Source organism: Natator depressus, chromosome 4, assembly GCF_965152275.1.
Source record: "Natator depressus isolate rNatDep1 chromosome 4, rNatDep2.hap1, whole genome shotgun sequence".
NCBI lineage: Eukaryota > Metazoa > Chordata > Testudines > Cheloniidae > Natator > Natator depressus.
In genome coordinates this window covers 80254059-80267268 of record NC_134237.1, presented here as the reverse complement: position 1 = coordinate 80267268, position 13210 = coordinate 80254059, and the positions used below count along the sequence as shown (strand labels likewise).

The 13210-nt window shown below is 41.1% G+C and overlaps 1 protein-coding gene across 2 annotated transcripts in view; it reads left to right on the top strand.

Annotated features, from left to right (window-relative positions):
• Nucleotides 1–13210, top strand: part of UFSP2 (UFM1 specific peptidase 2) — a 38526-nt gene that overhangs the window by 460 nt on the left and 24856 nt on the right. The window contains exons 2-7 of one of the 2 annotated variants that reach the window (XM_074951264.1): nucleotides 2329–2407; nucleotides 5837–6020; nucleotides 6107–6173; nucleotides 6616–6773; nucleotides 8957–9149; nucleotides 9940–10086. In XM_074951264.1, the coding sequence (XP_074807365.1) occupies nucleotides 2329–2407; nucleotides 5837–6020; nucleotides 6107–6173; nucleotides 6616–6773; nucleotides 8957–9149; nucleotides 9940–10086 (828 nt within the window). The remainder of the gene's footprint in view (nucleotides 1–2328; nucleotides 2408–5836; nucleotides 6021–6106; nucleotides 6174–6615; nucleotides 6774–8956; nucleotides 9150–9939; nucleotides 10087–13210) is intronic. The other variant, XM_074951265.1, reaches the window with a different exon arrangement.

Below are 13210 nucleotides of genomic sequence, written 5' to 3'. Positions count from 1 at the left end.
GGCTCAGCGCCAGGCTCCTGCCCGCCCTTGGGCAGGCGCGCGGGGCCTTGGTCGCGCTGTGTCCCTGCCTGGTGCCGCCTCCGTGCTTTACCTGCGGGTGAGCCTGGGCTCGGGGAGACATGTGGGGCCCGAGTAAATCATGTTCCCTGGGGCCCCTCCCAGCATGACGCAGAGATTGGCCTCCCCGCTGCCAGCCCTGGAGGTAGGGGAGTGCGGGGAACCAAGTCCCAGGGAGGTGATTTGGGGAAGGGCACGTGGAGCCTGTGGCTGAGCTGGGAATTCACCTAGGTCTCCTGAGTCCCAGTCCAGTGCCCTACCAGCTAAACCAGGCGTTGTGCCAAGCAACCTCTGTAATCCGCTTCTCAAAAGCCTCGTATTTTCCAGTGCTGTTCTCCAGTTATGAGCCTCCTTGTTATGTTGTAACCATCTAATTTACCCCTCAGTCCTGCATGGAGCGCCACATGGTCAGACGCCTGGCCCCACATGCAGCCCCTTCGTATTCAGAAACCTATGTGAAGCTTTACAGGAACAAGGTCTTACGTTGTAAGCTCCTCAAGACAGAGATTTTGTCGTATGACATGTTTGAAAGTGCCTTGCGCACTTGGTAGCATATAAATGTGCGTTGTTGACTCCACTGTTGAAATAAATTGTGCTACTTAAAGATCAAATTTTGGTTTTTGTTTTTTTTTAAAGGATTTTTTTAAATGACCACCAATATATTGAACATGTAGTTTAGATGTAACTTTATCAAGAAGTTTACTTTATTGGGCAGGTCCATCGCTTCATAGAAAGACTGGAAGCTTTAAAGCAGGGGTGGGGAACCTATGGCTCGTGGGCCAGATGTGGCACTGCTTCATTTCATCCGGCCCGTAGCATGTCTTTGCGCTGTGGGCCAAAAGCCCCGAGCCTCAGCGCCCCCTTGCAGGGCTGGAGCTGTGAGCGCCAGCTCGCCCCGCTGCGTAGGGAAAGCTAGGGTTGGCTCCAGCTCCTGGAAGCGACCAGCACATCTTTGCGGCCTTAAGGAGCAGGGGCAATCAGGGAAGCTCTGCGTGCTGCCCCTGCCCCCAGCACCAGCTCTGCAGCTCCTATTGGCTAGGAGCTGCAGGCGTGGGCAGCACGCACCATGCAGAGCCCTTAGCCCCTCCACCTAGGGGCCAGACATGGTGACTGCTTCCAGGAGGAGCACGGAGCCAGGGCAGACAAGGAGCCTGCCTTTGCCCCGCTGCACTGCCAACTGGGAGCTGCCTGAGGTAAGCACCACCTGGCCGGAGCCCCCAATCCGAACCCCCTGCCCCAGGTCAGAACCCCCTCTGCACCCCAACCCCTGAGCCCCCTCCCACACCCAAACTCCCTCCTGGAGCCTGCACCAAACTTCCTCCTGCACCCCAGCCCTGAGCCCGCTCTCACACTCCAAACCCCTTGGCCCTAGCCCTGAGCCCCCTCCTGCACTCCAAACCACTCATCCCCAGAGCCCACCCCCCCCCAGTCGATGGCCCCTGATAGAAAAATGGGTCCCCACCCTTGCTTTAAAGCTTAACTACATGTTGATACTGCTTAAAGTGCAAGTGGTTGTGACACTTCAGATAAATTTCCCATGTCACATTATCTTTCTATAGTTTGTTTCGTCTTGTGTTTCTATTTAGGATGTTTTTAATGGAAGTCAAATATGTGTTATAGGTGGAATTGAAATAAAACAATCAAAATACAGGGCTAGCTTTGAACCTGGAAGTCTCCCACACTTTGTCACCAAAGAGAGATGTGATGATAGTTCTATATTTCCAAATGATCTTACGTTGGCTACTCTTTGCAGTTCTTTAGGAGCAGCTAACTGGCAGATCCTCTTCTGTATGTTCACTGGGTCCTCATGAGTCCAGAGGTTTTGAGTTCTTCCTTATTAGTTGCTGAGACTGTGGCTTCCCTTCCAAAAATGAACAGTTGAAGAAGGTCGTAGAGGGGAAATTTCCTGTTACCTGCCGCAGTGTCCCAACATTGCAGATGGGAGGCACTCAGCTCCCCATCTAATCTACCAAGTTAATCAGCAGAGCAGTTCCAGTCCTGCCTTCAACTAGGAGGTAGAGGCAAAGATGGGAAACACAAAATGGAATCTAAAAACAAACAATTTCAAATTTAAAGCAGTTGGAGTTCTTTAGTTACATCTAAAACACTTCCTGGATTTAAAAAGTATGTGGTTAATACTGTGTGATAAAAAGTAATCCTGTTTTAATGAGCCATGTTCTCATTGCAACTTTTGGGAAACGTCAGTGAAGTAACTGTCTTATGCCACTCATTTCTATTAACTTTATAACTCAACTTCTTTTTTCTCTATAGGTAATTCTGGAAACTATGGACATACTCTTTAGAATAAGAGGAGGCCTGGATCTTGCATTTCAGCTGGATACTGCTGATGGTGTGTCTATAGGAATATCATAGGATCACCTCATAGGAGTGTAAAGTCTGAATAGAAGAGAATTAACTAACCGCACTGGATATAATAATTTCGTCACCTGCTCACCAAATACTTGGGATTTCTCTCCAAAGCCTAAAGGATCAGTGCATGAAGATGATTTCATTTTTTGACTTCCCTTTCATGTTTCATTTCCTGACAACTTCCTCCCTTCCACTACACACCTTTTTTTTTTTTTTTTTTAGTTTAAAGCAATACCAAAATCAGTAATTTTAGGTCTTCTTTTTTTTTAATTTCCAAATTTATACCACTTATGGGTTGTATATTAGGATCATTTTTGACTTGCCCCACCTTTCCCTAAAATCTTTTTGAAACCCTGAAAATTGTTTTAAAGTGACACTTGTTTACAATGAATTCAGGTACAGCAAAACTCCTGCAAGGTCATCTATGCCACATAAGCTCCACCATAGGCCGTGCAGGAAGAGGGTGTGTACTGAGCAGCCATTCAGAGGCTTCTGCACCCAAATATTTAGTTGCACAGGATTCTGCACCAATCCTAAATAAACTCACAAGTGGAGACCATTGTTAGGGCCACAGTGGCCTGCATGGAGGCTTCAAGCTCGTGGTCTGGAATAGAGGTGGTGAATGCATTCCGATGAAGCACAGTATTCTGTTTCTGGATTCAAGCCTCACCATCCCTTTTTTAATTCCTCACACAAAGACTCATTACTTGGACTTTGCTTAGAAAAGGGTGAATTTCACTGTCAGTGAAGCAGAACAAAAGTCCCAAATTATCTCAGTGCAATGTACTTTGCAACTTAATATTCTTCTAATAAAGAACCTCCTTATATATAGAAAAGTGGTCATGTGGCGAGAGTGAGGGCCTACACTCAAGAAGGTTCCATTATATTTTTGTTTACACTGGTTGTGGTGTATTTTTATATACTTTAATTACTACAGATATCAGTCCCAGACTTCTAATGCAAAATACATTATATTGGTCTACAGTAACTTAATCACGTTTAAAAAAGGGGAAATTCATAGCTATGATTGCCTTTGCATAATTTGTTGCATTCTGAATTCTGTGTGGCAGAACAGGACTAATCAAATATTGTTTTAATGTAAGGATTGCAATATATATTTGCTCAGCATACAAGTAAAAATATGGGTTTTTTTGTAATTGCCATTACTTCAGACTCAAAATGGAGATCTGAAAGTCAAACTATATTCTTTGTGGTTCATTCATAATCACCAGCAGTAAAGATTCCACAGGAGAAATTTTGCCTTCACCTACTACCTGTACAACTCTACTAAAGATAGTGAGGTTTCACAGGTGTAAATAAAGCTGGAATGTAGCTCTGCAGTTGGAAGGTAGGTCATGATTCTGCAAAGACTTAAGCATGTGTGTAACTTAACACTTGTGAGTAGTCCCACTAAAGTCTGTGAGTTATATACATACTTGAGTTTTTGCAGAATTTACTCACCTAAGCATATGTGCAAGTGTTTGCAGGATGGAGCCTTAGTTAACAATTATGGCTGTCAATCGCAGTTAACTCATTATTAATTCAAAAAAATTAATTGCGGTTAAAAAAATTAATTGTAGTTTTAATTGCACTGTTAAATAATAGAATACCAATTGAAATTTATTAAATATTTCGTATGTTTTTCTACATTTTCATATATATTGTAGTCTGTATTGTAATTGAAATCAAAGTGTATATTATTTTTATTACAAATATTTGCGCTAAAAATGATAAACAAAATAAATAGTATTTTTCAATTCACCTCATTCAAGTATTGTAGTGCAATCTCTTTGTCATGAAAATGCAACTTACAAAAGTAGATTTTTTTGTTTGTTACATAACTGCACTCAAAAACAAAACAATGTAAGGCTTCAGAGCCTACAAGTCCACCCAGTCCTACTTCTTGTTCAGCCAATCGCTAAAACAAACAAGTTTGTTTATATTTACAAGAGATTGCATTACAGTACTTGTATTAGGTGAACTGAAAAATACTATTTTGTTTTTACAGTGAAAATATTTGTAATCAAAAATAAATATAAAGTGAGCACTGTGCACTTTATTCTGTGTTGTAATTGAAATCAATATATTTGAAAATGTAGAAAATCTCCCAAAATATTTAAGTAAATTGTATTTTATTATTGTTTAACAATGTGATTAATCACGCTATTAATCTTGATTAATTTTTTTAATTGCGTGATTAATTGCGATTAGTTTTTTACATCTCTTGACAGCCCTATTAACAATGCTGTTTTTGATGTTTGAACCAGAATATAATCCAGCACAGTCTTCTCTAGCCATGTTGGCTCTGCAAGGGTAACAGAAGTAAAAGGCAATATTACAGTTTTGTTCAAGCACTAGAGCAGGGGTGGCCAAACTGTGGCTCATGAGCCACATGCGGCTCTTTTATAAAGTGCAGCTTGTGGATCCCTCCACATTCCCCTCTCTCGCTCCCCCATTCTGTGCCTTCCAGACTGTGGGAGAGCTCAAGGCTTCTGCCCTGTAGTGAGGTAGGGGCTTCTGGTACCTACTGGGGGGGGGGAGGCACAGTTTAAAGGTTCATCCCCCACCCAACAACTTGAGTCACACCCACCAGGCACACTCCCCCTCTTACCCTCAGCACCCCCTCCCTGCAGCTCACAGGTATTAGCTCCTTGTGGAGAGGCAGCAGCAAGCAGTTGGGAGCTGCAGGGAGGGGTCGCTGCTTTAGCTCCGCAGGGAGAGGAAGCAGCAAACATAGTGGCTGTCTCTGCAGCTCCCAGCTGTTTGTCACTGCCTCTCCCCATGGCTGCAGCTCACCGGCTCCAGCAGCTGCCATGAAGGGAAGGGGCCCTGCGGCACCATGTGACCAAGCGGGGCTAGCAAACCGTGGCAAAAATGGAGAGTGGGACATAACCCCACATGTCCCCCCATGCGTCACCTCTGGCTTCTGCCCAGCAGGGAGGGGAGTCTCAGGGTTTCAACCCCATGTAGCACGCCTGCCAGGGCTCAGTGCTGAAGCCCCAAGACCCCCCTCCCTGTAACGCTGAAGCCCTGAGCTTGAACAGGCACATCCTGGCTCTTAAACATTTGAAGATTGTTGTATGCGGATCGGAGTAAGTTTGGCCACCCTGCACTAGAGTAAATAGATATGATTTTTGTGTATAGTTGGAGTAGATCTGTAAAGTAAAAAGAAGGCAGATGAAATCCTGGCCCCATTGATTTCAGTGGAGTTTTGCCATTGACTACAGTGGGACCAGGATTTTTGATGACTATTTTCACATAGCCATTTGTCTGATCATAGCAACACTTCATTTTTTTTCTTTTTCAAGGACAGAATTAAACATTTTAACTTTAAGTGTACATCTGGTAGCTGTAATAAAAGTTAGGGAATTATTTGAACAACACTAATTATATCCTTATTCTGTTTTAGAGACTTCAGCGAAAAAGGCAGTAAAGTATGTTTTCAGTGATCTGTCGACCAAACTGTCTTCAAATGTGCTGGTATTAAGAATTTGCCATAGTTCAGTGTATGTGTGGCCTAACAGCAGTGTGAACACAGTTCCATCAGAACTGACTGATAATTCTGTTTGTAAGGAGATAATACGATTTATTCGGTGAGTATATTTGAAACAATGGGAACATCATAATTTTTGTAATAAATTAATTTCATATTATTAGTTTCTCTCTGCTAATATTGCAGATTTGACCAAGAAGATGAGACTAAAAGAAAACTTGCAAAAAAGAAGGATAAAAAGTTCCAAGATACGGTATATATTCCACCCATATTAACAGCTTATAACAAATAAATGCTTTTTTCTCACAAGCTGATCCACATAAGCAAACCTTTGCATCCACAGAGAACGCCATTGAAGTCAACGGTGCTCTCTACATGAATGCAAAGATCCACCTGCACAGATGAGCATGCAGAAGCAGGCCCATAGTCTTTAATACTGTTAGATATCTTAGCTCAGTTATTTGTGTCTGGCCCCTGACATTGTTCAAAAATGAATCTTCCTTTCATCTGTCTCATTACATCTAATTGGGGTTGTGAAGAGCCTGTTTTGTTTTGGGGTTCTTAACTTTTGCTGTCCCTGGAGCCCCTTCACCTCCATGGGTCTTACGAATCTACTTTTTTCTTCTATCCCTTCTTGGTGCATGTATTGTTGGACATGTATTATTAGTGCATGTAACTGTCTTTATTCTTTTCAGCAGCAGATAGTAAATGTAGATCTTATGTTGGAAATGACATCTCCTTTGGCAGCTGTAGCCCCAGTCATTGAAAGGGAAAACAAGAGACACCACTACATTAACTTGACCTTACCAATTGATGTTGTTGTATCTGTTTCTCCAGAAGAGCCATGGAGGAAGTAAGTATAATATATCTTTGAGTTGTATTTTTGAGTTTGCTTTAGTTCTTTGTCTGTGCTTTCTAAATAAAATTGTGGATACTAAAGCTACATCAGCTTATAATTTAGCAATTTTTAATATAGGTGGAATATGGAATAAAATGGAAATCTTTTCAGAGAGTTTGAAAGCCCTCACAATAGATATTCCTTGGTTTAATGAGTGTGATCTTGTAACCATCCCCATTATCTATAGTGAATTCAAAGTTTATGATTAAGGCTATGATTTAATCACTGGCATTTTTAGTAAAAGTAATGGACAGGTCACAGGCAATAAACAAAATTCACAGCCCGTGATCTGTCCATGACTTTTACTATAAATACCCATGATAACTAAATCTCTGCTCCTGGGGGCCCCCACTACTCCATGTCTCCTGGGGACCGCTCTCCTGAGGGCCTCCGGGGCCGCTGCTTCTGCTGCCCCTGGGACTGCTGCTTCTTGGGCAGTCCCTGGGGCCACCCCCAGGACCAATGCTCAGGCAGTCCTTGGGGCCAGCCACACGGGCCACTGCTTGGGCAGTCCCCGGTGCCAGCTGCCCAGGGCCACACCAGCAGTGGCCAGTCCAGCCGGCCCCGGGAACTACCCAAGCGGCCAGCCCCGGTGATGCTGGCCCTGCGGCAGTCCCCAGCACTGGTGCTCAGGTGCTTCTTGGGGCTAACTGCCCAGGACCACCTGAGCAGCGACTGGTGTGGCTGACCCCATGGCTGCTCCAACAGCGACCGGTGAGACTGTCCACAGGGCACCTGAGCTGCTGGCGCCAGGGAGAGTGCACCTGCCGCTCCAGCTGCAGAAGTCACAGAAAGTCACGGAATCCATGACTTCCATGACCTCCATGACAGAATTGTAGACTTATTTATGATGGATTAATATAACGGTATCCAATTTCTGTGTTGAAGTGGTAGTGGTATACTTACATTTTATTTCACATATAGGGTTTTATTATCATCTAGGATTATGTTATTTAATGTTCATTAGGGTTTTTGGAGCTAATCGGTGTTTAACATAATGTCTGATAATTATGCCAATTCTTTATCGTCACTCAAAAAGAAATGCAGATTGCTAGGAAAATATTCAAAATATATTATATCAGTTTCTTTTAATTACAGTAAATACACACAGATACATGTGTGAGAGAGAGAGGAATGTTTGATAAATGCTTGTTGTCTCAGTACTGTGCTTAGGAAGTCACATATGCACCTGGACAGGCTGAGGTGGAAAACAATACAGAAGTGTTATCCACAGCACTCTTTCTTTGGGCTTGACCCTGCAAGGTGCTGAACACAGTGGCTGCAATCCAGAAAAGCATTTAGGCACATGCCTAACTTTATGCACATGAGTACTTCCAGTTCAGCTTGGGTGATTTGCTGAATTGAGGCCAGAATATGCAGTACTTTCCACGGTTGAGTCATTGGAGTGGAGTCATCTTTGTACATATGAGTTGTGAGCAACACCTGACAAGACTCTGCTCACATCTGCTGGTATGGGTTGAAGGAGGGATAAGAGCAGCAGGTGCATTAAACTGGTTGTGGAGGTGGGTATGAGTGAGGAGAGGGGAACTTGTATACTATAACAACGAGGAGTCCTTGTGGCACCTTAGAGACTAACAAATTTATTTGGGCATAAGCTTTTGTGGGCTAAAACCCACTTCATCAGATTCATGGAGTGGAAAATACAGTAGCCCATTCAAACAGTTGACAAGAAGGTGTGAGTGACAGTAGGGGAAAATTAAATTTTCCCATACTAATTTCTCCCTACTGTTACTCACACCTTCTTGCTAACTGTTTGAAATAGGCCACCCTCATTACCACTACAAAAGTGATTTTTCCTCGCTTGGTATTTTACTGTTAATTGAATTGTCTCGTTAGCACTGACCCCCCACTTGGTAAGGCAACTCCCATCTTTTCATGTATTGTGTATTTATACCTGCTACTGTATTTTCCACTCCATGCATCTAATGAAGTGGGTTTTAGCCCACGAAAGCTTATGCCCAAATAAAATTGTTAGTCTCTAAGGTGCCTCAAGGACTCCTTATTGCTTTTGCTGATACAGACTAACACGGCTACCACTCTGAAACTTGTATAGCTATAAGAATGAGCCAGCATTGCTGGTGTTCTAGTTCTTAAATATTTTCCCTTATATCTCATAGTGTACGAAATCTCCTGGTGAATGCAATTCATAAGCAACTAACTGATATGGAAAGATGCATTTTGAAATATATGAAGGGAACATCTATTGTGGTACCTGAACAATTTCACTTCATGCTACCAGGAAAAAAGCACCTTGTAACAATTTCGTATCCTACAGGCATTTCAGATAATCAGCTAGAGACTTACAGAAAGGTAAAGTTAGCTGCTGTAGACCAAATATTGACAGAGCATGATTTGTAATTATGACCGAAACAGAATACTGAACATATATATATTTGGTTTGTTGAAACATATTTTTAAAGTGTTCATCAGGCACTTTTCTTCATAAACAGACATTTATGGTTATTTGTATAAGAGAACCTAAATGGATTTATACAGGAATTTATTAATTAAAATAGTGAGGGTCTCCACTTACATGTACTTGTATAAGGATTGTTCAGTTCTCTCAGTTTAATTGTGTTTTCACTCAGTTGCCAGATGGTGTTTAAGAGATTATATTTACAAAAAAAATACAATTTGCTCAAAATGTGAGCTCATTTTCTTTAATTTCTAATAATATGTCAGATAGACAAATTGTTTCATATTTCTTTATTCTCAGTACTATTTAACATTGTGTATTATTTTCATAAAATTAATCTCTTTTTGATTGCACTTTTTGCCATACATTCTATTTGTAATTGAGGCTCCAGTCCTGAAAAGAGCTCCCAGCGCATGCTGAGTCCTGTTCACTTCAATAAGTCTCTGCATAGGCATAAGGGTCTACCTGCATAGAGTTCTTTGCAGTACGGGCATGTTAGTGTTAAACACATACATTCAATATTGATTATTCTAGAGGTTTTAGTATGTAACAATTTCTAAACTGCTATATTAAAAATAATATTGGTTATGAAAACTTCACTACCATTTGGAGTAATTTTTTTAAAGAAACTTGAATTATTCTCTTGTTTGTTATCCCTTCATTTTGATTCTGACTTGCATGTAGGAATTACATGAACTGTTCCATCTGCCCTCTGATAGACCATATTTAAGAAGAGCGAATGCTTATCGCTTTCCAGACGAACCATATAAAGATGGCTATCTCAGAAATCCACACATATACCTCAATCCACCTGGCATAGAGGCTGGTATGGTAAGTTTCACTTGAGGCATTTTTAGGAAAATTCTTCTTTTACATAAATATTGTTGATAATCACAAATCACATCATAAGAACATAAGAGGAGACTAAGGGGGGATATGATAGAGGTATATAAAATCATGAGTAGTGTGGAGAAAGTGAATAGGGAAAAGTTATTTACTTGTTCCCATAATATAAGAACTAGGGGCCACCAAATAAAATTAACGGGTAGCAGGTTTAAAGCAAATAAAAGGAAGTTCTTCTTCACTCAGCGCACAGTCAACCTGTGGAACTCCTTGCCTGAGGAGGTTGCGAAGGCTAAGACTATAACAGGGTTTAAAAGAGAACTGGATAAATTCATGGAGGTTAAGTCCATTAATGGCTGTTAGCCAGGATGGGTAAGAAATGGTGTCCCTAGCCTCTGTTTGTCAGAGAGTGGAGATGGATGGCAGGAGAGAGATCACTAAATCATTACCTGTTAGGTTCACTGCGTCTGGGGCACCTGGCATTGGCCACTGTCGGTAGACAGGATACGGGGCTTGATGGACCTTTGGTCTGACCCAGTATGGCCGTTATATTCTTATGTTAAATCTGATGTCATACCCAATGCTACATTTCCATTTCATGTAGTCATCATGGTAGCCTTTTTACTTGAGTAAAATCTCTGACTGTATGTGAAACAACTACTGAAAGCTAAAAACGAATAAGGCAGGGAAATTAATCCAGGCTCTCATTCTTTGCCCACCCTTTCTAGAGATGCTCTTATCTCTAGATAGGTTGACAAGTTTCACAAGTTGGAACCTGGAAGGTCAGTTCTTTTCAGTCATAGGAGAAATTAATTTTATTTTTAAAATATTTGGAAACTGTGGACTTAACTGCAGCGAACTAAAGCTATAGACAAACATTTCAGTGTGAGTGTACCCTTACAAGCCATTTTGACAGCTACAGCTGAATCACAACAGTCAAAGGATTTGGTCTTCAGAAGTCTCTGCCAGCATTCTCAAACTAAGGTCTACAAAATGAAACACTTTGAGAACCAAGCAATGAAGAGAGTTTGTGAAACAATCTCTCTCAGACAAAGTGGTCTGTAGAATGAAAAAGCTGGAGAACCTTCGGCCTTTATCATGGATTCTCAGGATGAGATTCGTGACCACCCCATCCTTTCTCATACTGTTAAATGGAGATGGATCCGAATTGGAGGAAAGTGGAGGTCTTTGGGTGATTCTGGTGTAGAAAAGAAGATCCCAAATGTGGAAAAAGTTGAGAACTTCAGGTCTGTGCTCATGCTTCATAATCTTCTCTGTCTGGTAGGACCTTATAGCACCAATCTTAATTGAGGGACTATGTTGCTGATTATCATGTGATGACAGGTGAGAGTCTCAAGAATGGCACTGGTAATCTTCATGAATTATAATCTTGAGAGAAGTTTGTGGGGGGGGACTGGAGGACTGTGGCTCTTTAATTCTCTTCCTTGTCTCACCCCTTCTCTTTAGATACACCTAAACGTGTCATTAAAATCCTTCAGGGAAAGACTCAAGACTGACTTTTATTTCCATTGTCATTTTGATTGTATATTTTTGTATAATGTCTAGTAGTAGAGAGTGATGTGGGGTTTGTTAGTGTCTTTAGATCTGCTCTGGCAAAATGTTAGGGTACAGTTCTCTGTTTTTAATTCTGTTATTGCTTTTATTATTAATTTTGGTATGTGGATGGCACTTTACGGATATAAGACCAGGTCCTGGCCTCAGAAACTTTACAATCTAAATAGATACTGCAAAAAATAATGGTATGAGACCTCAGGCAGTGAAGGGGAAGAGACAACATTAAAAGAAAGGGACTAAGTATTGCATTTACTTTTTCATTAAGGTGTTCCAGAGGCCTTTGGATAGGGATAAATAAAATTATTATAATGTATTATTGATAGTACAGATCTTGCTGTTAGAATAAGAGTTTTCTAAAACTCTGTATCTCTGCAGCCGTGTCCGTGCTTCTCTGTTGCTCCTACTGCTATAGTATGCTGCTTTGGCTGTAGAAACTGCTGTGAGTAGTACTGTAATAATAGGGAGAGGACAAAGGATTAAAAGCAGCTACCAGGAGGGGTCAGGGGAAAAAAAAAAGCCATGCGCTCTTGCAACTTCCATGGGGATATACTATAGAGTTTTAGAATCCGTGCTATGTACAGTAGTTTCCAGTATTGATACAGAATAACTCTATCAGGTCAAATTTGCCCCAAATTTAGGTTATTGTTTAAAAAATAAATTTAAATTATTGATAACTTAGTTAAGGAAATAAGGGGTTTTAGAATATTGGATATTGGTGTGCCTCCAACATTGATTTTTTTTTCAGTGGTATCTAATGTCTGTTGACAAGGAAATTGTTTGCATTTCCTCTAATACAATTAGATTTAATTATAATAATTAGGAATAAGGGGTTTTAGAATACTGGATATTGGTGTGCCTCCAACATTGATTTTTTTTTTCAGTAGCATATAATATCTGTTGGCAAGGAAATTGTTTGCCTTCCTCTAATGTAATTAGATTTAACATCCCTGTAGCAGAGACAACACCACCGCAGCCCAACACGGTAGCATTTAATTTCAGAAAGGGGAACTACACAAAACTGAGGAAGTTAGTTAAACAGAAATTAAAAGGTGCCAAAAGTGAAATCCCTGCAAGCTGCATGGAAATCTTTTAAAGACCACATAATAGAGGCTTAACTTAAATGTATACCTCAAATTAAAAAATATAGTTAGAGAACCAAAAAAGTGCAACCGTCGCTAAACAACAAAGTAAAAGAAGCAGATTAACATGATTTGTTGGGGAAGAATCAACATGGTTTTTGTAAAGGGAAATCATGCCTCACCAATCTACTAGAATTCTTTGAGGGGGTCAACAAGCATGTCAACAAGCATAAGGGTGATCCAGTGGATAGAGTGTACTTAGATTTTCAGAAAGCCTTTGACAAGGTCCCCTCACCAAAGGCTATTAAGCAAAGTAAGCTGTAATGGGATAAGAGGGAAGGTCCTATCATGGATTGGTAACTGGTTAAAAGATAGGAAACAAAGGGTAAGAATAAATGGTCAGTTTTCAGAATGGAGAGAGGTAAATAGTGGTGTCCCGCAGGGGTCACAGTCAAAAA